Genomic DNA, 24,224 nt, shown 5'->3' with positions numbered 1-24,224 from the left:
CTTCCAAGGGGAATTGGAGTGCCTCCAAATTTTTAGCAACCCTTGCATTCACTGCATAGGCCAACACTATGGGAGACCCACTTCCTTATAATGGGAACATTGTTTTCAGGAGACCCTATGACCTCCACATCTCTTCCAAGGGGCATTGGAGTGCCTCCAAATTTTTGGAAACCCTTGCATTAACTGCATAGGCAAATGCAATGGGTGACACACTTCCTAATAATGGGAACATTTTTTTCAGGAGGCCCTCCTCTATGTCTCTTCCAAGGGACATTGGAGTAGGTACAAATTTTTGGCAGCCCTTGCATTCACTGCATAGGCAAACAGTATAGGAGACCCACTTCCTAATAATGGGAACATTGTTTTCAGGAGGCCCTCCTCTAAGTCTCTTCCAAGGGGTATTAGGGTGCAACCAAATCTTCAAAGGGGTATTGGGGTGCATCCAAATTTTGGGCAGACCTGCCACTCACTGCATACGCAATGACAGTATAGGAGACCCACTCTTTAGTATTGGGAACAACAAAGCATAGCCGGCTGATGACTCTCTAAGAATAGCGAGGGCTGACTGGTGGCCCTTTAAGAATAGTAAAGGCCGTCTGATGGCCCTATAAAAATAGGCTTTGTGACTTTCAGAGTCCCTTCTTTATAAATGACACAGGATGTGTCTGATCATGTCTCACAAATCACATGGCCAGATAAGGTTGTAAAATGTTAAAATGACTTTTCCCGGTGAATGCATTTGTCTTGGTTGAAAGCAATGAAAAAGTTAACGCTACGCCCATAGTGTGGAGGAGTATTTTTGTTTTTATTTATTTATTTTGCCTTATATACAAGTCATTACCCTGGAAAGGATGTTCCTTAACATATTTCCCAGGAAAATCCACTTTGGTTTCGTTTTTGTATGTTTTATTGTGAGTCCCTAAAAGTGGCGTAATACCTCTGTCAATGTTGTTGACAGCATTGACCTGGGAGTCAGAAATGTTTCCAGGGGTCTTCCCCATGCTGTTCCCATGTCATTTGAGCACTGTTCCCATCGATTTGCGTAATTTTTAGGCCCTCTGCAGACCACCAGGGGGAGCCACCTGAAAAATGCTTGAGTTTCCCATAGACTTACATTGGGCTCGTTGCTCGTGTCAAGCACCCGAGCATTCCAATTTGCTCGACCCGAGCATCGATCACCTGAGCATTTTAGTGCTCACCCATCTCTAATGAACAGACTTCATTTCACATTCTTCCAACTGTCATGGCACTCACATGATGTAGTTTGACAATTTTCTTGACTGAGACACCGCTATTGATGAGCTGGATGATGCTGTTTTCCTTTTCTTGGGAAATTTTCGTCATGGCTGCTCCTTGATTGAAACCAGTGACCTTTCCCTTTAGAATCAACACACTGAGCTATTAAGGAATGTGATAACAGGTTGTATTTTATAGTATAGTATAGTATTTTATAGTATACAGGAAGAAAAAGATGTTTCCACCACCAGAAGCAAAACAGTAAAAATGCAGTGACATGACAAGAATCTTCATAACTAATCATATGCTAAATAGTTGAAAGTCAAATTTATGTATGAGATAGCTAAAAGGATTGTCTATAAAATGATGGTAGTCCCATGTTTGAAGCAGTAGTGAATGGTGAGATATGGAGCCTGAAAGTCAAAAGTTCAAAACATTGTTACCCTTTTGCTCGTCAGTGTAGAGAGTGGCAGAAGTTCAATAGGAATGGTCTTGTTGGACCACTATGTACCCCACTCATACCACCATAAAACACAGACATTCCAGCAGGAGTTACTCAACACGGTCTTCATTCAGTGGATCCTGGGGAGGTCCTCATGGTTGAGTTTGAAGGATCCAATTAACAATCCCGGGTTTCAGCACCATGTACTATTGTGAAAACCCCTTTTTTACGGGAGAGGTTTGGTGGAGATACAAGGGGCCTCTCGGATTGCCAGAGCTGGTCAAATCAGGGAACAATATATCGGAGACAAGTAACACACAGTGTCAGTGTACGAAGCTTGTCTGTCTTGCTGACAGAGACAGAGGTATTTGTTGAGTAACTGTGAAAGAGGAAGTATATCATTGCAAAAAAAGACTAAAAAGCAGGAGAAAATACTTTACTTAGCAAAAGCAAACAAATGGTTTCTGTCTACATGACGTCTCTGAGCCTTGTAACAGTTTCCTGTAAGACAATGTCTCACTGCTTTTATGAGCAACACTTATAAAAGAAAAAGAAAAAGGATATACCTAATGTGGCTAAATGAGAATATATGATAACTTTGCCATAACAGATGGTAGCATCTTCTCTTTCAATATAGAGTAGTTCATCTGTGTATTCATGATATACCATCAGTTAAATGTATCTCCCCAACACCAGCAGCACTCATGCAGTCCCACATAAGAACACTGCCACCAACTTGTTTCACTGTAAGCGCTATGCATTTTTCTTTGTACTCCTCACCTTTGCGACACCATACAGTTTTGAAGCACTCAGTTCCAAAAACATTTATCTTGGTCTCATTATTTCAAAGTATAGAGTCCCAGTAATCTGCATATTTATCAGCATGGGCCCTGGCAATTGTAGGTGTCCATTTTTGTGCATGGGCTTTAGGAGAGGCTTCTTTCGTAGACGAAACCCATGCATGCCTTTCCTCTGCAGTGTGCTCCATATTGTGTCACTGGAAACACTCACCCAGGATTGGCTTTCTACTTCTTTAGCTAACTGCTATGAATTTACATGTCAATTTTCTTCAACTCTTCTCATCAGAACACTCGCCTGTTTAAACTTCTGGACGTCTCTGTGAGATGGTTACCGTTTCATCTTTGTAAAATTTTTGTATCACTTTTGCTACAGTATTCTGACTGATAAGCAAAGCTTTGCTGATCTTCTTGTAGCATTCATCTTTCTTATGTAAAGAAATTATTTTCCTTCTCATGTCTTGTTGTGACATTTCTCTTCCATGTGCTGCCATTGCTGACAGAATGAAATGGGAAGTTGTTTTTTTTTTGTTAAGTAATGCCCATGTATAGTCTCAACTGTCTGCTGGACACCAGTTTAATGAATAATCAAACTTACCTGTGTTTACTCCTAAGACTTTCATTGGTGTGTGCTCATTTTTCTAACATAGTCTTGAATTAAATTTTTAATAAAATTATTTATTTGGGTGTGAAAAATAACAAATATTGCTTTCAATGAATTGCCCACATGTGTATTTTGTTTCATGGTATCTCAAAGAAAATGTTGATTCAGAAAGGAAACTAAAAGGTTTTTGTTGGGGTGTACTCATTTATACTGAGCTCTGTACATACATATATGTAGATTTTCTTATGTTTTATTCACAGGCATCCTAACTGCTTCGTATTCAAACCTGGTTGCAAAATTTTCACAAAATGGGACAAAATCAGGCCACTGCAACTGAAAATGGTAAATAGCTTTCTTTCAAAGTCTTACAGATTATAATTCCTAGGTGTCTTGTCTTTTTAGTAAATCTAACAATGATTGAACTGACAAATGAAGGACTAGGTCAACAAATGTTAATTTGCATGCCCTAACAGGATTGAAAGAACTCAGGCTTAATTCCTAACCGACTTCCGCATACACATAAGGACAATGTCGGGTCCCCGTAAATGACGTGAGCTCAGGAATTTAGCCTGAATCACACCTAACAAATGCTGGCTGTGTTACACAGGCATAAACTATTTCTGACAGAAGCAAGTGAAGCTCAACTCTGCTTGAAGCATTTATAGCATGAGGTCTGGGGGTTGCGCTGCTCCATACGCCCATCGGACCAATTATAGGGTGCCGTTATGTTGCCATGACGTCCAAAGGCCTGCTGAAGGCCCCCATGTCAGTCATGACTGCACTCCTATGAAGGCCAGCCTGTGGCTGAGCTTCATAGATGACCTTGATTTTCTCTATATAATTGATTACAATTTCATTGCAGTATATAGCAAGCAATGAGATAATTGTTTATTCAAGTCCCCTAAACTAAAGTAAAATAAATGTTTTAAAAAATATTAACCAATTTAAAAAAAAATTGAATTACATCCTTTTCCCTCTTTAAAAACAAAAATATTAATAAAAGCAAGCATATTTAGTATTGGAGAGTCTGTAAAAGTCTGATTTATAAAAATATCAAACTATTAACTCCATATGGTAAACACCGTAAAGTGTAAAAAAATGAAAAGGCAGAATTACCTTTTGTTGATGCTTGTACCTTTGCAGAAAATGCAATAAAAAATAATTAAAAATGATGTATTTAAACCAAAATGGTATCAATCGTACAGTGTCAATTTTAGGACATGATCAGATATCAAAATCAAACATCAGAATGATGTCAGTTTGAGGCTAAATGCCCTGTCAGAGAACTGATTTTGATAAGTGATTCTGACAAGTGATTTTGACGAGTGATTTTGATGAGTGATTCTGACAAGTGATTTTGACGAGTGAATTTGATGAGTGATTCTGACAAGTGATTTTGACGAGTGATTTTGATGAGTGATTCTGACAAGTGATTTTGACGAGTGATTTTGATGAGTGATTCGGACAAGTGATTTTGATGAGTGATTCTGACAAGTGATTCTGACGAGTGATTCTGACGAGTGATTCTGACGAGTGATTCTAACAAGTGATTTTGACAAGTGATTCTGACAAGTGATTCTGACAAGTGATTTTGAGGAGTGATTCTGACAAGTGATTTTGAGGAGTGATTCTGACAAGTGATTTTGACGAGTGATTCCGATGAGTGATTTTGATGAGCGATTCTGACAAGTGATTCTGACGAGTGATTCTGACGAGTGATTGACAAGTGATTCTGACAAGAGACTCTGACAAGTGACTTTGACAACTGTAATAATAATAATAATAAAAAAAAAGTAACTGTTCGCTGATAGGACTTGAACCCAAAATTTCTGTATCCCAAAGCCAGTGCACTAACCACGGAGCTATAAACTCAGTTGTAAAAACCTACGAGTTCTATTTGGTTATATGATTTTCAGTGCAAGCTTGTCTATAACTCATTGGGACTTATGCACAGACTGCAAGCAAGCCAAATTAAAATAATGTTTGATTTTGATGTGTGAGTCTGATGTGTGACTTTCTTCAAACATCAGAATCAAAATCGCAATGACTTTTAGTCACCCTGAGTATTTTCATGGTTGATCTCATAAGACAAGAAAAGCTATCAATTAGATTCACTTGACCTGATAGCGCAATAGTAAGGCATCAGCCTCTGAAACTACAGTGTTAAGAGTTCAAATCTTGATGATAGGAACAAATTTTTTATTTTTATAATTATGACTGTTTAGCACACAAACTACAGGGGTGTTTTATTTTTAATATCTGACACTCTGATTGTCATCCTGATGTGTTAAGAGTTTCAGACACGCTGTCTATTTGCATGGTAAATTACATAGCCAAAGTAAATTGGGAGGCAATAATTTACTACATAACTTTTTCCAAGTGACTTTATATTTGCATAATTTCTTAAAGAGGTCTAATGATAAAATGTCTTTATTGTAAATTTTTATTTCCATCCACCCAAGTACTGGCTGCAAACTCCCAATTTACTTTTGCTATGTAATTTACCATGCAAATAGACAGCGTGTCTGAACCTCTTAACACATCAGGATGACAATCAGAGTGTCATATGTTAAAAGTAAAACACCCCTATAGTTTGTGTGCTTAATAGCCATAATAAAAAAAAAATCTTTTTCCTATCAGGATTTGAACTCTATGGCTATGTGCCCACGATGCAGAAATGCTCAGGATTTTTTCCTGAGCGTTTCTGCATCTCCCTGGCAGAAAAAGGCACATGCGGATTGTACATGCGTTTTCCTGCCAGGGACATGCGGAAATGAAGCGTTCTTCACTTGCATTTCCGCATGCGGGTGTCAAGCCCTTTCCAAGCGATTTTAGTATCACTTGGAAAGTGCTTGACAACTCAGTCACACTATATAAATCCATGCAAACGGCATGGATTTATATAGTGTGACCCGAGAGAATGTCAAAAAATAAAAAATAAACCTATACTTACCTTCCAATGGCCCTCGCAGTCTTGCTGCGCTCCTGTGCTGGCTGCCGGCAGATCGCGATATGCTATACTGAAGGACCTGCCGTCACATGACTGTGACGTCACTGCAGGTCCTTCAGTCCTGCGCGATCTGTAGGCAAGCACAGGGAAGGAGTCCGGGGGCCGTCGGAAGGTGAATATAATCTTTATTTTTTATTTTATTCTTTTTTTTACAGCTTTTAATGGTACCTGGGTGTGGAGGAGAGTCGCCTGTCCTCCACACCCGGGTACCATCCGCACATTAGAACGCGCCAATTACGCAAGTGCTGATGCAGTCTTGTGGAATTGGCGCGTTCTAGTGCAAGTCAATGGCGGCGAAAACGCAGCACTTCCGCAAAATAATTGGTAGTGCTGCGTTTTTTTCCACAATGATAATCCGCATCGGAAATTTCCACAGCATGTTCACAGCACATGCGGATTATCATTATGGAACATGGCAGGCCTTCTACCATGGGTTTTTTAAGCATTTCTGCAGCGTTTTTGCCGCTGCGGAAACGCTTAAAAAATGCATCGTGGGGACACAGCCTAACACTAAATTTTCAGAAACTGATGCCTTACCATTATGCTATTCAGTCAAGTGATACTAACTGATACCTTTTCTTGTCTTATGAGATCAACCATGAAAATTCTCAGGGTGACTAAAAGTCATTGTGATTCTGATGCTGATGTTTGAAGAAAGTCACACGTCAGACTCACACATCAAAATCAAACATCATTTGAATTTGGCTTGCTTTCAGTCTGTGCATAAGTCACAATGAGTTTTAAACAAGTTTGCACTGAAAATCATATAACCAAATAGAACTCCTAGACTTTCTCAACTGAGTTTATAGCTTAGTGGTTAATGTACTGTCTTTGGGACACAGAATTTTGGGTTCAAGTCCCATCAGCGAACAGTTTTTTTTTTTATTATTACAGTTGTAAAAGTCACTTGTCAAAGTAACTTGTCAGAATCACTCGTCAGAATCACTCGTCAGAATCACTCGTCAGAATCACTCGTCAGAATCACTCGTCAGAATCACTCGTCAGAATCACTCGTCAAAATCACCATAAAAATTACTCGTCAAAATCACTTGTCAGAATCATTTGTCAAAATCACTTGTCAGAATCACTCATCAAAATCATTTGTCAAAATCACTCGTCAGAATCACTCATCAAAATCACTTGTCAGAATCATTTGTCAAAATCACTTGTCAGAATCACTTGTCAGAATCATTTGTCAAAATCACTTGTCAGAATCACTCATCAAAATCACCCATCAAAATCACTCATCAGAATCACTTGTCAGAATCACTCATCAAAATCACTTGTCAGAATCACTTGTCAGAATCATTTGTCAAAATCACTTGTCAGAATCACTTGTCAGAATCACTCATCAAAATCACTCGTCAAAATCACTTGTCAGAATCACTTGTCAGAACCACTTATCAAAATCAGTTCTCAGACAGGGTATTTAGCCTAAAACTGACATCATTCTGATGTTTGATTTTGATATCTGATCATGTCCTAAAATGGACACTGTACAATCGAAACATTTTGTCCACAAAGAGCTCAATAGATGGAAAAATAAAAAAGTTTGTTGTCTCAGGACACTGGGCAACAAACCAAATATTTATTTTTACACATCTGTGAATTTGTTTCACCACGAAAATAATAAGATCTATATAAGGGCATGTTCACATGTTTCATTTTTGCTATGTTTTTTTTCTGCAGTGTTTTTACAGTTCTACCAAAGTGAATATGACTTCTGAAATCTCATGCATGTGGTGCTAGTTTTTTCCTTTCAGATTGAACCTTTAGGCCACGGCCCCACTATCAGTATTCGGGCAGTATTTTTTCTCAAGAGTGGGAGTCAAAACCAGGAGTGGGTGATAAATGCAGAATTGGTGACTTGTTTCTATTATACCTTTTCTCTGACTGTTCCTCACCTGGTTTTGACTCTCACTCCTGAGAATAAATACTGACCGAATACTGACCAAATACTGATAGTGGGGCAGTGGCCTTAAAGTGTTTTTTTCAAATTTGTACCATGTCAAATCTTTCAGTGTTTTTGCAGCATTTCTCATCCACTGAAATCAATGGTAAAAAAAACAAAAGTAAAACAGATCAGAAACATACCAAAATGTGGCAAAAACAGGCAAATTTTAAAAATCTGCTGCAAATATTCGACCTGAAGAATCATGTTGCTGAATCATTTTTACTACTCAATGAACATCGTAAAAACAATACACCTAGAGCCATGACAATTGCAGATTTTTTTCCACAATTTCACCGCACTTGGAATTTTTTGTTACATTTTCCAGTACATTATATGGTAAAATAAATGGTGTTATGCAAAACTACAATTCATCCCGCAAAAAACAATCCAATATGGCTATGTAGACAGAAAAATAAAAATGTTATGGCTCTTGGGAAAGAAATGGAAAATATGAAATTGATAAAATTAAAGTTGGCTGTGGCGAGAAGAGGTAAAAATTGTAAATAATTTCATGTATTTATAACCTACAGGAAATGTTACTGATGATAACAGTTCTGGTTTTCAGTATTACGAAAATACAAAAAATGATGCTTCTGAAAGGTAACAAAAATGTATCTAGCTATACTCATGATCTATCTATCTATCTATCTATCTATCTATCCACCGTTGAAGTCATAAGTTTACATGTACTTAGGATTAGTGATGAGCGAGCACTAAAATGCTCGACCCGAGCAACGAGCCCAATGTAGGTCTATGGGAAACTTGATCATTTTCCCGGCGGCACCCCCCCAGAGGTCTGCAGAGGGCCTAAAAATTGCCCAAATCTATGGTAACAGTGCTCAAATGACATGAGAACAGCATGGGGAAGACCCCTTGAAACATCTCTGACTGCCAGGTCACTGCTGTGAATAATGTTGTCAGAGTATTACGGACTCACAATAAAACATACAAAAAAGAAACCAAAATGGATTTTCCTGGGAAATATATTAAGGAACATCCTTTCCAGGGTAATGACTTGCATATAAGGCAAAATAAATAACCCCCAAAAAAATGCTCACCCACACCTTGGGCTATGTTCACACATAGCGTTTTTGACGCGTTTTTGCACTTCGGCATTGCTTTCAACGGTGAAAAATACTTTCACCGGTAAATGTAATTTTAACATTTTACTACCTTATTTGGCTGTGAGGTGTGTGAGACATGATGAGACACATCCATATAGTGCTGAAAAGAAATGGGAACAGCATGGGGAAGACCCCTGGAAGCATCTCTGACTCCAAGGTCACTGCCTAAAATTGTGGTCATCAGACGTGATCCTATATTATTGCGGTAACAATACAGCCATTTTTGGCAACGTGACAAATATTAAACTCCATTTAAAATGGGCAAGGCTTGTGGCAAGGGAGAGGGAAGTGGACGTAATGGTGATGGTGCACGCAGAGGCCAAGGCCGTGGTCAAGATGCAACTGTGCCTACTGAGGGAGCAAACCAAACACCCACATCATGTTGAACTACCTTCCTGTCCCAATTTTTAGGGGGCCGAGGAACACCACTCTTGAAGCCAGAGCAGTGTGAAAAGGTTGTTGATTGGATAGGAGATAATGCTTCCAGTCAGTTGACCACCACCACCACCGTGTCTTCCACACAGTCCAGTCTCAGTAGCCATGAGTCTGGACCACATTATTATTATTACTGTAGCACCATTTATACCATGGTGTATTACATGTGAAAAAGTCGCGTACATTGCCAAAACAATTACAATAATCTTGGAACAAAAATGTGACAGCGACTGGTACAGGAGAGGAGAGGACCCTGCCCCTGAGGGCTCACAGTCTACAAGGGATGGGTGAGAATACAGTAGGTGAGGGTAGAGCTGGTCATGCAGTGGTATGGTGGAGCGAGGGTTACTGCAGGTTGTAGGCTTGTCGGAAGAGGTTTGTCTAAAGGTTCCTTTTGAAGGTTTCAAAAGTAGAAGAGAGTCTGATATTTTGGGGTAGAGAGTTCCAGAGTAGGGGGATGTATGGGAGAAATCTTTTATGCGATTGTGCGAAGAGGAGGTAAGAGGAGAGTAGAAAAGGAGGTCTTGTGAGGATCAGAGGTTGCGTGCAGATAAGTACCATGAGACTGGGTCACAGATGTATGGAGGAGACAGGTTGTGGATGGCTTTGCATGCCAAGGTTAGGGTTTTGAACTGGAGTCTCTGGGCAATGGGGAGCCAGTGAAGGGATTGACAGAGAGGAGAGACCAGGGAATAGCGGGGGGGACAGGTGGATTAGTCGGGCAGCAGAGTTTAGGATAGATTTACAGGGGTGCGAGACTGTTAGAAGGGAGGCCACAGAGCAGAAGATTGCAATCGTCGAGATGGGAGATGATGAAGGTGTGCACTAGTGTTTTTGTAGATTCGTGGTTGAGGAATATGTGGAGATTTTTTTTACTTGGAGTCGGCATCTTCCTCACCCTGATCCTCCTTCCTCCCACCATTCCGAGTGCCCTAAGACAACTGATCCCACATTTGGACCCTCCGAAGAGCTGTTCTGTTCATCTTTCCATTTATAAATTCTGGCCTCTCGCTCGGTCGGCTTCAACAGAGGCTACAGGAGATCTCATGTAGCGATGCTCTAATATTTCAGCAGCCATGGCCACATGAAGGTGACTGTGGAAAAGTGCAAATACTGTCGCAAAAGGTGGATGATGATGAGACACAATGGACCGAATATCATGATGAGGACCAGAGTGCGGAAGTGGAAGGCGAGGTGGTGGACGATGAATTCACTAACCCAACCTGGCAATGGGACATGCAGAGCGAGGACAGCAGCACACAGAGGGAGGTGTAGCACCACAACAGGCAGGAACAAGCAGTGTGGTGGCCATAGACACAAGGTAGGCAACCACAGAACACCAAAACTACGGAAGTTGCCAGTACAACTGTTAGGTCTTCCCGAGTCTGGCTGTTTTTCAAAGACTGCCCAGATAACCGGAAAAAGGCCATTTGCAACATCTGCCATGCCAGCATCAGCTGGGGTAGCAAAACTAGCAGCCTAACCACCACCAGCATGCTGAGGCACATGACAGCAAAGCACCCGACTAGGTGGGCCGAACGCCAGGGTCCAGAAACAGTGTCTGCTCGTGACACCACTGCTTGTTCCACTGTTGTGCGTGCATGTCCCTGTCCACGACGCATGCGAAGACGCTTCCCGCCCTACACCTGTCGTTGCACACTCGCAACTACCACCATCAGCAACCACATCCACGCCCTTGTCCCAGCACAGCATTCAGTTGTCCCTAACTCCAGTCCTTAGAATGTAAGCACAAATATGCAGCCAGTCACCCACCAACCCACAAGCCACAGTACTAAACTGCCACATTTCTGGACTGCTTGCACTAGAAATTTTGCCTTTTAGGTTCGTGGATGCGGAAGCTTTCAGCAGCCTCATGGCGGCTGGCCCTCGGTCCCCAGCCACCACCATTTCTCCCCGTGTGATGTCCCCACCTTACACAAGCACGTGTCCCAGAATATTATGGAAGCCGGGACCCAGTGGAACCCTGGGACGGAACACGTCCTCCCGACGCAGAGTGTTACGCTCACGCCCGGACTGTTTGGCGTGAGCGTGGTTAGTGGTCCCACTGGGCCACGAATCGAGGAGTGCCTGGAGGGGCGTGACTAGGGACCTCGCCAGATCCAACCACAGACGCATGGCTGCTTAATCGACTCCATGGTCTGAGGAGGGACGTGGGAGGTGGCCCAGGTGCCACTCGAGGTCAGATCCCCGTCACACAGCTGTTGACCCACACCGGAGAATGCAGGAACGCGCAGGTTTGGCTGGCACTGCAGACAGGCGGGTACTGGCAGGCACGGCTAGTATGCAGACAGGTGGGTTCTGGCAGGCATGGCTGGTATGCAGACAGGTGGGTACTGGCAGGTAGGTAAACAGGCTGGATAGGGACCAGTACAGACTGGGATACAGGAACAGAGCCGCAGGTGTGGAGGGCAAGCGGAGCAGGGCAGAGCAGACCAGAGCTGCAGGTGCGGAGGGGAAGCAGAGCAGGGCATAGCAGAGCCACAGGTGCGGAGGGCAAGTGGAGTAGGGTAGAGCAGAGCAGAGCCGCAGGTGCGGAGGGCAAGCAGAGCAGGGCAAAGCAGAGCCGCAGGTGCAAAGGGCAAGCGGAGCAGGGCAGAGCAGAGCCGCAGGTGCAGAGGGCAAGGGGAGTAGGACAGGGCAGAGCCGCAGGTGGGGAAGGCAAGGGGAATAGTGCAGAGCAGAGCCGCACGTGCGGAGGGCAAGCAGAGCAGGGCAGGGCAGAGCTGCAGGTGCGGAGTACAAGCGGAGCAGGGCAGAGCAGAGCCGCAGGTGTGGAGGGCAAGCAGAGCAGGGCAGAGCAGAGCTGCAGGTGCAGAGGGCAAGAGGAGCAGAGCAGAGCCACATGTGCAGAGGGGAAGCAGAGCAGGGCAGAGCAGAGCCGCAGGTGCAGAGGGGAAGTGGGGCAGAGCAGAGCCGCAGGTGCGGAGGGGAAGCGGAGCAGGGCAGAGCAGAGCCACAGGTGCGGAGGGGAAGCGGAGCAGGGCAGAGTAGAGTCACAGGTGCGGGGGGAAGCGGAGCAGAGCAGAGCTGCAGGTGCAGAGGGCAAGTGGAGCAGAGCAGAGCAGTGCCGCAGGAGCGGACAGACAGGACAGGGCTCTGTTCACATGAAACAGACAGGGACCGGGAAGCACAGGAAGATAGCCAGAACACAGGAGGTAGATATGGAGGCATGGAAACGGGACAAGCATAGCCAGATACACACAAAGTACTTGCTATGAAGTATCGAGTGGACACAAAACTCACAAACCGAATTACAGAGACAACAAGTAGGAGTTAGGTACTGGTTCAGACACTGCAGGAAAAGGGAAGGATCAGACATAGAGACAAACAGGTATCGGGCTAGGACACAATTCAGACTGGAACTGACACAGGAACGAGATACAGGACCGAGCCTGGGCATTCAGCCCCTAGGGTGGCGTAAATAGACTAGAAGTCACAGATACAGGTAACGGGCCTGGGTACTCAGGGTGGCGGAAACAGGCAAGATTAAGGAAAGGACCTGGCAACTCACAGTTGCACAGAACACACTGTAAGAAAGTGTTGCTCGGGCACCTCCCACTGGGTGGAGGAGGTTTAAGTATCCAGTGACTCACAGCAATAGGCTGGGGACGAATTAGGACTGCGCACACTGTAACTTTAAGAATCATGAAGTTCCCGCGCCGCCTCCTTATGCCAGCAGACAAGAGATATGCACACAGCAAGTAGAGGAGTATAGTGTGCAGACTGGACTGGTAGGTAAGTTGGCGGTCTTGTGTGGTGGGAGATGGTAAGCCATGCCAGCACGCCGCCAGGGATGTTACACAGAGGATTGCAGGTCCTGGGTCAATCAGGGATGCTCCCACATTCTGCAACTCCTGCACCTCCTCCTCCTCTTCAGCCTCCATCTCCATCACTTAATTCATTCTTTTCACACAATATTCCAGAGTATGTACTTAAACTTCATGGGTGAAAATAACAATAAGAAGGACTGTATGCTTAGGTGACAAACCGTACACCGTTGCAGAGTTGTTGAAAGCTGTAACAGAGAAGGTAGGTCTGTGACTCTCACCACTGAACCTACAACCAGGCATGGTTGTGTAACAGTGGCCTGATCCTGGTGGCGGCTCTGAAGCTAGGCAAGCTCGCTCATGTACCATGCCTGGCCCATGTGCTCAATTTAATGATTCAAAGGTTTCTTAAAACATACCCGGAACTGCCAGATCTGCATGTCAAAGTATGCAGAATGTGTGCTCATTTTAGAAAGTCAACTACTGCTTCCACCACCTTAGCAGGGCTTCAGCAGCGTTTGCAGCTTCCAGCTCACCGACTGGTGTGCGGTGTGACCACGCATTGGAAATCAACGTCGCATCTGTTTCTAATGATTTTGAGCAGCAGAGGATGGTTGTTAAGTCAACACGCCCGTCGGCATTCAGGTCAACCTCCGCACATAAGCGCTGATGAGTGGGCATAGGTGACTGACATCTGTGTCGTCCTTCAAAACTTTGAGGACTCAACCAAGATGGTGAGTGGCAATGACGCCATAATTAGTGTCACCATCCCGCTTCTCTGTCTACTGAAATGCTCGCTGCTCACAATTAAAGAGGAGGCATAGCAGGCGGATCAAGGAACTATACAGGGTAATGCTACTCAGCCCAGCCTCATCTCAACTCGGATTGGGTGACAAAGAGGAAGCGGAGGAGGAGGAAGAGAACATGGACAGTCGTCCTCTTGGTGAGAACAGGGAAGTCTTGGCTGTTGGCAGTCTGGCACACATGGTCGACTTTATGTTCAGCTGCCTTTAGCGTGACCCTCGCGTTGTACGCATTTTGGGCATTATAGAAAACTGGCGCGGCACGAGAGAAGTCATGGAGACGGAGGTGTGTGGTTCTGATTAAGGAGAATGAAAGTCTTAGATCTGTTGCAGAATGGAGGGCACAGGAGGGGTGATAGACAGAAATAAAGGATGAGATATAGAGTGGTGCAGAAGTGTGGAGAGCTTGGTGGGTGAGAGAGATGAGTTTGTATACTGTAGTGAATGGGTAAACTAACTAATGCAATGACTGGCACAGGGTAGAGGCGTTAGTGAAGTGGCTTGATAGAAATACGACATTGGCTGCTGCATTCAGAAAGGATTGGAGAGAAGACAGGTTGTTTAGACAGAGTCCGATTGGAAGAGAGTTGCAGTAGTGGATAAGAGCGATAGTAAGAGTTTTTGTAATATCAAAGGTGAGAAAAGGTCAAATTCTGGAGATGTTTTTAAGGTGCAGGTGACATGAGTGAGTGTGATTTTTCACGTTGAATAAAGGAAAGTTGTATGTCAAATATGACTCCAAGACAGCAGGCGTGCCGAGAGGGAGTTATGGTGGCACCACCTAAAGGAAATTGCTAAGTCATGTATAGGTAGGTTATTAGAGGGAGGAAACCAAAGAAGTTCATTTTCGGAAATATTAAATTCAGGCTCTTGTTGAAGAATTATAACAAAAAAAAAATTCCCATCTGACAACGCTGGCGGCAGAGGTCACAGTCAGTTCATTGGACAACCAATGAGAACAGGCGAGGGAGATACAAACCAGATGCTGCAGAGGCAGGGGAACACTGTCAAAGGTCTGGGACAGTTTTCTTAGACCCACCCAGTGCCCAGGCCCTGATACACAGGGTACTCTGACAAGAAGGGAAAAGTGTTGGAAGATGCTCAAAGACTAACTTGGCGACTGAACCAGCATCCTCCATTATTCCTCTCTGTGCCTTACGACTGTTGGGTATCCAAGCTGGACATGTGGCAAGATCTGTCTCTCTATGCCTTGGAGGTACTAGCCTTCCCTGCTGCTAGCGTTTTGTCAGAGATGGTTTTAGTGCTGCCAGGGGCATTTTAACTGATATAACTGATAGGCACATCCACCTGTCAACTGATAATGCTGACAGGCTGACTCTTATCAAAATGACCATGAGATGGATTGAGCTAGACTTCTCAACACCACCAGATGATAGAATCGGGACATAAACTCAAATCCAAGGATTTTTTTGGGGTGGGATCTATTCCTATGCAACCCTTCACACCCAGACATGGGTATATGCTTCAGGAATTCTTCAATTTTATGTTGCCCATCAACTTCTCCTCATCCTCCACCACCATATCACCAGGGTGACCATCATGCCATGCCCACATCATTTTTCTAATGGTGTTTCTGATTGGAAACGAGCGAATATTTCAATATTTGTTTCGGATTATGATCGCCGTGTTTGCAAGATTTGCTGATGTATTTGTTGAATATTCAACGAACATTGCTGAACGCCATTGGATTCAATGGGTGCCAAAACCAAACGCAACACAACACTTTCAAACGGGACCAAAGTCTGCCAAAACACATCAATTTAGGAGCAGACACCATGAAAGTGCCATCAACTGACCCAGAGTACAAGTAGTATATTTATTAATATATTTTATTATAGAGCCATTTATTCCATGGCGCTTTACATGTGAAATAGGTCACCGACTGGTACAAGAGGAGAGAGGACCCTGCCCATGAGGGCACACAAACAGTCTATAAGGGATGGATGAGGATACAGTAGGTCAGGGTAGAGCTGGCCATGCAGCGGTATGGTGGAGCGAGGGTTACTTCAGGTTGTACGCTTGTCAGAAGAGGTGGCTCTTCAACAGTAGACAAGAGTTCCCGAGTAGGGGGGATGCATAGGAGAAATCTTGTATGCGATTGTGGGAAGAGGAGATAAGAGGGGAGTAGAGAAGGTGATCTTGTGAGGATCGGAGGTTGCGTGCAGGTATGTACCTTGAGAATAAATCACAGATGTATGGAGGAGACAGGTTGTGGATGGCTTTGTATGTCATGGTTAGGGTTTTGAACTGGGGTCTCTGAGCAATGGGGAGCCAGTGAAGGGATTGACAGAGAGGAGAGGCCAGGGAATAGCGGGGGGACAGGTGGTTTAGTCGGGCAGCAGAGTTTAGGATAGATTGGAGGGGTGTGAGAGTGTTGGAAGGGAGGCTACAGAGCAGGAGGTTGCAGTAGTCGAGGCGTGAGATGATGAGGACGTGCACTAGTGTTTTTTCAGATTCAAGGATGAGGAATGTGTAGATCCGGGAAATATTTTTTACTTGGAGTCGGCATATTCCTTACCCTGATCCTCCTTCTTCACACCATTCAGAGTGCCCTGAGACAACTCATCCCACACTTGGACACTCCGAAGAGCTGTTTTGTTCATCTTTCCATCTATAGATACTGACCTCTCGCTCTGTCCGCTTGGAAGTGGAAAGAGATTGGATATGTGGTTTGAAGGAGAAATTAGGGTCCAGGGTTACCCCAAGAGCTGTTCACTTTTCCATTCATAGATTCAGGCCTCTCGCCCACCCCTCTTCAAACAAGGCAACAGAAGATTGCATGTAGCGTTACTCAAATATTTCAGCAGCCATGGTCACCCAAAGGTGATGGTGAGAAAGTGCAATTACTGTCGCAAGAGGTGGATGATGAGGAGACACAATTGACAGAAAGTCAGGAGGAGGACCATGGTGCGGAAGTGTAAGATGAGGTGGTGGACGATAAAGTCAATGGGCTGAAAACCAGGGTCCAGAAACAGTGACACCACTGGCTCTTCCCGTGTTGTACATACAGGCCAAGCCTCCGTCCATGATGCAGGCAAAAATGCCTCCCACACTGCACCTGTCGTTGCACACTCGCAACCATCACCATCAGCTACCATGTCCACGTCCTTGTCCCAGCGCAGCGTTCAGTTGTCCCTACCCCTTTCCTTTGAACGCAAGCGCAAATACGCAGCCAACTGCCCACAGGCCACAATACTAAACTCATACATTTCTCGACTGCTTGCACTAGAAATTTTGCCTTTTAGGCTCGTGGAGGCTTAAGCTTTCAGCAATCTCATGGTGGCGGCTGGCCCTTGGTACTCGGTCCCCAACAGTCACTTTTTCTCCTGGTGTCATCCCCACCTTATACAAGCACAGGTCCCAGAATATTACCTGTACCCTCACCAGCGCAGTTAGTGGGAAGGACCGCCTAACCACAGACATGTGGACAAGTGAATGTGGCCAGGGACGGTACATCTCACTGACGCATCACTGGGTTAATATTGTGGAAGCCAGGACCCAGTTGGACCCTGAGACGGAACACATCTTCCCTATGCATAGGATTACGGGCCCTGGGTCAATCAAGCTTCAACACAATGTTCACAAGGTAGACAGCAGCAGTAGTCGGTCTCCTGGTCAACAAGCAAATTATTCATGATGATAGAGGCCACCATCTCTTTAGCTTTCTGGTACTTTTTTTGTGGGAATGAGCTTGTCTCCAATCAGCCAGGAATGTTTCCAGTGAATTATGGCATGACGCCATGGTATTAGCAGTGCCCCCAGTACCAGAAGCGAAGCCATCCACAATTCTCAGGAACTGTATTTGGTAGACTGAGTGGCTGCCCAACTACATTAGTTTCTCTCAAAGGATCTGAAGATACTGAGTGGCAGTAGGTGCAAGTTTCTCCAGCATGTTAGAACGGAGATTACGTAAGGAAATATATAAGGAGAGATTAGTTCAGAGATGTGCAGAGGAGAAAGGTTATGGTTGGCTTTGTAGGTCAGTGTTAGTAGTTTGAACTGGATACGCTTTGAAGGGCTCTTATAGATTGCCATATTATAGATTGCTGGAGACAGTCCACAGTAAAAAAAAGCAGCCATAAACTGTCCGGGAAACGTCCCACAGACTTTTCTTAGCTTGGGCTGCTTCTCGGCAGATGCCTCCTGTGGGCCCTGGCTTCTCCCTCAGGAGAGTTCATAGTGCAATCCTTGCAGGTCGTGATGATGATAGAGGCCCCCATCTCCTTAGCTTGCTGCTGGTACTTTTCTGTGGGAATCAGCTTGGCTCCAACCAGCCTGGAATATTTCCAGTGCTTTGTTATTGGTACCCAGTACCAAAAGCGAAGCCATCCACAATTTCCTTCTTAGGGATTTTACTTGGTAGCCTGAGTGGCTGGCCAAATACATTAGTTTCTCACAAAGGAGCTGAAGATGTTGAGTGGTAGTAGGTCCCAGTTTTTCCAACATGTTAGATATCAGAGGAAGAACAGAGAGGGGAGCACAGTGGCTCAGTGGTTAGCGTTGCAGCCTTGCAGTGCTGGGGTCCTGGGTTCAAATGCCACCCACCAAGGACAACATCTGCAAGGAGTTTGTAAGTTCTCCCCGTGTTTGTGTAGGCTTCCCCCTCTGTAAGAAATCAGCCATATAGTGTCCGAGAACCTTCCCACAGACTTTTCTTAGCCAGGGCTGCTTTAAGGCAGGGTTGGACGGTCCCACCAGAGAACCGTAGACTCCTCCGGTGGGCCCTGGCTTCTCCTTCAGGAGAGTTTATAGCTCAAACCTTACAGCTGCTATTGGGCTCTTGAGCCGGGGAGGTGGGCCTTCAGAGAATCAATTCCTCTAGTGAGCCCAATGTTCTTCAGTCTGACATTGCTTCTCGGTGAAAGTTGTATTTAACCACAGCCATATTCTTTAGCTCGGTGAAAGGACTGGCATAGAGGGAAACCGTATCTACTCCTGCTGTCATTTCTCTCAGGAAGTTCTCTAATTCATCTTGTTGCATAAGCAATGGCAGCCCATCCAACATTAGCTCACCCTTTTTTGATGGTGCTTCAACACACAAAGATCTTTCTTTGCGCCTTGAATTTCATGACTACAGAGTTGGGCAATGGCCTGATCTGCAATGCATTTTGAGAAATAACGTGCATAAGCACATCCAATCCACAGTAAAAAAGCAGCCATAGACTGTCCAGTAAACATCACACAGACTTTTCTTAGCCAGGGCTGCTTCTCAGAGAGAGTTGTATTTCACCACAGCCATATTCTTTAGGTTGGATGAAAGGACTGACATACAGGGAAACCGTATGTACTCCGGCTGTCATTTCTCCATCACTAGGTTCCGGACATTGTCACACATGACCATGCCTGGCTATATGTTCAATGGTGAGAGCCAGGCATCTGCCTGCTGTGTTACAGCTTTCAACAACTCTGCAGCGGTGTGCAGTTTGTCACCTAAGCATTAAACATATCTTCAGCACAGCCTGTTGACGCTTGGCCGATGCAGTGCTTCCATCTTGTGACTGATGTGGTCATTTTGGAGATGGAGGCTGACGAGGAGGAGGAGGAGGTTCAGGAGCTGTGCAATGTAATTACATTGAGGTTGCATTGGTGAGTTTTTATACTAAAGATCCTGCTGTGTTTTTATATTTTGTTTTTTGTTTGTTTTTTACGTCTCTTCAAATGCATATAGGAGTGTGTCCTCATTTTTGCCAGCCCTTCTAATTGCTGCATATACGTAATAAAAGTATAGAAGACCCACTCTTTAATAATTGGAAGGACAATTCAAAGAGATTGTATCTTCTAGAATATTACCTGTCTCATCTGAAATTCTTTTACGGGTGAGGTATGGCAGTATGGATAGCACATTACACTGATCCAGCCGGTATTATTGTCTTATATCTATTCCTTATCGATAACTCTGTTAGATGCATTTACAATAGGGACAGGTGCTAAGTGGTATCATTAGCTCAAGCTGAGTGTTCATTCTGGTTGCATAAATCTCTTCCACAGTCCATCATTTTTCTTTATTATTTCTTTTGCCTTATATATAAGTCATTACCCTGGAAAGAATGTTGCTTAACATTTTTATCCAGGAAAATCCATTTTAGCTTGGTTTTTGTATGTTTTATTGTCAGTCCATAAAACTGGCGTAATACTCTGACAACATGGTTCACAGATATGCTATTTGTCAGTGACCAACTGTGAAAAGGTTTGAAAACACAACTTCCTTACTTTAAATGGAGTGTAATATCTGACACGTTCCCAAAAGTTTCTGCATTATTACCGCAGTAATATGGGATCAGGTGTGATGACCACGGTTTTAGGCTGTGGCCTTTTAGCATAGTATTGTTCAGCGATCAAGTGTGAATAGGTTTAACAACACACAGCTGGCTTAAAATCGAGTATATTTGGCACGCTCCACAAAATGTCTGTATTATGGCAGTAATATGGGATCACATGTGATGATGGAAAATTGTCTCTGCTTCTACAATACAGCAATGTGAATAAAATTAAAAAAAAATGCCTGTATTCTGCTAACGAGCAAATAGAGAAGCAAAATGGTGTACTGTATTGCTTTTTAAGCTACTAATCAGGATTAAGATAAAAAAAAAATTAGCCCTGGCCCATGATATCTGGGGCTATGTCTACGGATATCTGTAACAGCAGGAGCAGACAGAACGTGCAATGGACACTATTGTGCTGTATAGTGTTCACAAATTTCTCTGCCTGCCTAACTCCTGCTATCACCACTGAATATATGCAGCTGGATTAGTCCTCAGAAGGACTGTTAGTTCAGATGGATATATGTATTGCTGTGGAATACCTATATCTAACTATTACACCGCCAATCCTGTCCCTCACACAGCAACACCTCTCCCTACTCTATTAATTCTCATACCATCATTTAGAAAAAAATCTAAACTAATTCATATACTGTCAAAATTGATAAAGTTTATTATGTCAAAAGTTAATAAACACACAACCAACAAACAAAACCCTTATATAAAATAGCCCCTAAAAGACCCATTTTAAAAAATGGCAGTGTGGTTCTAGGTGTAAATATTAATTGGCATCATGAATATATATATATTCCATCATTACTTAGTGGTCAGCATGATTCAAAATCCAGTACATACAGATCAGAGATTAAATTTACAAAAAAGTTGTTATAACAAATTCACATTCAATCAAAATTTCATATACACTGCTCAAAAAAATAAAGGGAACACTTAAACAACACAATGTAACTCCAAGTCAATAACACTTCTGGGAAATCTACCTGTCCAGTTATGAAGCAACAACGATTGTGAATCAATTTCTCCTGCTGTTGTGCAAAAGGAGCAGACAACTGCTAGAAATGATAGGCAATTAGTAAGATACCCCCTATAAAGGAGTGGTTCTGCAGGTGGTGACCACAGACTATTTCTCTGCTCTCATCCTTTTTGGCTGTTGTTTTGGTCACTTTTTTATTTTGCCATTGCTCTCACCCCTAGAGGTACAGTAGCATGAGGCAGTGTCTACAGTAGAACCCACAGAAGTTGCTCAGGTAGTGCAGTTCATCCAGGATGGCACATCAGTGCGAGCTGTGGCAAGAAGAGTAGCTGTGTCTGTCAGCACAGTGTCCAGAGCATGGAGCAGATACCAGGAGATATGGAGGGAGCCATAGGGCAACAGCCCAGCAGCAGGACCGTTACCTCCTCCTTTGTGCAAGGAGGAACAGGAGGAGCACTGCCAGAGCCCTGCAAAATGACCTCCAGCAGGCCACAAATGTGCATGTGTCTGCACAAACTGTTAGAAACCGACTCCATGAGGGTGGTATGAGGGCCCGACGTCCACAGATGGGGGTTGTGCTCACAGCCCAACACCGTGCAGGACTATTGGCATTTGCCACAGAACACCAGGATTGGCAAAGTCGCCACTGGCGCCCTGTGCTCTTCACAGATGAAAGCAGGTTCACACTGAGCACATGTGACAGACGTGACAGAGTCTGGAGACGCCGTGGAAAACGATCTGCTGCCTGCAACATCCTTCAGCATGACTGGTTTGGCAGTGGTTCAGTAATGGTGTGGGGTGGCATTTCTTTGGAGGGCCACACAGCCCTCCATGTGCTCGCCAGAGGTAGCCTGACTGTCATTAGGTACTGAGATGAGATCCTCAGACCCCTTGTGAGACCATATGCTGGTGCAGTTGGCCCTGGGTTCCTCCTAATGCAGGACAATGCCAGACCTCATGTGGCTGGAGTGTGTCAGCAGTTCTTGCAAGATGAAGGCATTGAAGCTATGGACTGGCCCGCCCGTTCCCCAGACCTAAATCCGATTGAGCACATCTGGGACATCATGTCTTGTTCCATCCACCAATGTCACATTGCACCACAGACTGTCCAGGAGTTGGCAGATGCTTTAGTCCAGGTCTGGGAGGAGATCCCACAGGAGGCCATCCGCAACCTCACCAGGAGCATGCCCAGTCATTGTAAGGAGGTCATACATGCACGTGGAGACCACACACAATACTGAGCCACACACAATACATTTTGAATTGTTTTAAGGACATTATATCAAAGTTGGATCACCCTGTAGTGTGTTTTTTCCACTTTAATTTTGGGGCTGACTCCGAATCCAGGCCTCCATTGTTTAATAAATTTGATTTCCATTGATGATTTCTGTGTGATTTTGTTGTCCGCACATTCAACTTTGTACAAAACAAAGTATTAAATGAGAAGCCATGAGGTACCATCAGTTTTTCAAGATATACATGGACTATTCTTGATCAAATTAATCAGAGTGTCAGACAATATCCTGACAATATGACAATATCAAAACATGATATTAATTAACATTTTTTTAGTCTCCTCAATGCCACAAAAAAATGCATTAAGGAACGATTAAAGCGTCATGTCTATATTAAAATGAAATAAATAAAAACGTTGTCTTGCATTACAAAAAACAAACCCCCACACAGCTATATCGGTAAATGGGGACTCAATTAAAAAATAATATATTTTTAAAATTTCTGTTTTTTTTGTTTACCACTAAAATAATAAAAAAACTTGACAAGTTTAATATCGCTGTAATCGTACTGACCTGGACAATCATGATACCTGAACATTTTTAACACACAATGTACATTGTAAAAACAGTTCTGAAAAAAACAATGTCAGAATTGCATATTTTCTGCAATTTTACCGAGCTTGGAATTTTATTCCTCTCTGCTCCAGTACACTGTGTGGTAAAATGAATGGTGTCATTCAAAAGTATAACTCAGAAAAACAAGCTCTCATATGTCTACGAATAAAACATAAAAAAGCAATGGCCCTTTGAAGATGGGGAGCAAAAGCAAAAGCACAGAAATGAAAAAAGCCATGTTGGAAAGGGGTTAAGTAGAATAGTTAAGTAGCTAGCTGACTTTATTTCAGCTAATTGGAGGTTTATATGTGGCCAGGCTTTAAGGCTTTCTTGCCGCTCTTGCTTGACATCATGGACAAACTCAAACACATCAAGACATCAGTAAAAGAATTGTAGATGGACCTCAAGAACTCTGGTACACCTCTGGGAACATTTTCCAAACATTTGAAGGTACCACATTGATGTATTCAAGATAATTTGTTAAACCAAGGGACCACATAGCCATCATATTGTTAAGGAAAGAACTGTGTTCTCTGTCAAGAGATTGATGCACTTTGGTATGAACAATTGATATTTATTTTACTCACTTATAAAACACCATTAATTCCACAGCACTTTACAGACATCAGCATTGCTGTCCGCATTGGGGTTCATATTCTAAATTCGTAAATAAAGTGCAACAGCCCTGCTGCCTTAAGGAATGTGCTAATGAGTTAGCAAAAGAGCTGCAATCCTAAAGCACTATGTGCCCGAGTGCTGAGAAACAAAATGCTAATAAAGAATGCAAGGATGCGCTGCAATGTTACTCATATACAGTATGTATAAAAAATGTTAGACAAGTGGTCCTACCTGTCACCCGAAATAGCTGTGCACAGGAAAAAATGATGAGCCTTCCAAACTCTGCAGTGA

The 24,224-nt window shown here is 43.6% G+C and overlaps 1 protein-coding gene across 4 annotated transcripts in view; it reads left to right on the top strand.

The window, feature by feature from the left end:
* The window catches only part of LOC141265130 (ATP-dependent translocase ABCB1-like), a 1,603,396-nt gene that overhangs the window by 88,924 nt on the left and 1,490,248 nt on the right, over positions 1–24,224 (top strand). For all 4 annotated transcript variants that reach the window (XM_073677832.1, XM_073677833.1, XM_073677831.1 and 1 more), the window contains exons 2-3: positions 3,340–3,421; positions 8,574–8,643. In XM_073677832.1, the coding sequence (XP_073533933.1) occupies positions 3,388–3,421; positions 8,574–8,643 (104 nt within the window). In that variant the 5' untranslated portion in view covers positions 3,340–3,387. The remainder of the gene's footprint in view (positions 1–3,339; positions 3,422–8,573; positions 8,644–24,224) is intronic.

The sequence above is a fragment of the Phyllobates terribilis genome, unplaced genomic scaffold (genome assembly GCF_046119375.1).
Source record: "Phyllobates terribilis strain yellow unplaced genomic scaffold, ASM4611937v1 Scaffold_4__5_contigs__length_816908805, whole genome shotgun sequence".
NCBI classification, from domain to species: Eukaryota; Metazoa; Chordata; class Amphibia; order Anura; family Dendrobatidae; genus Phyllobates; species Phyllobates terribilis.
The sequence above is the reverse complement of the archived record's forward strand: the minus strand, read 5'-3'. Positions and strand labels throughout refer to the sequence as shown.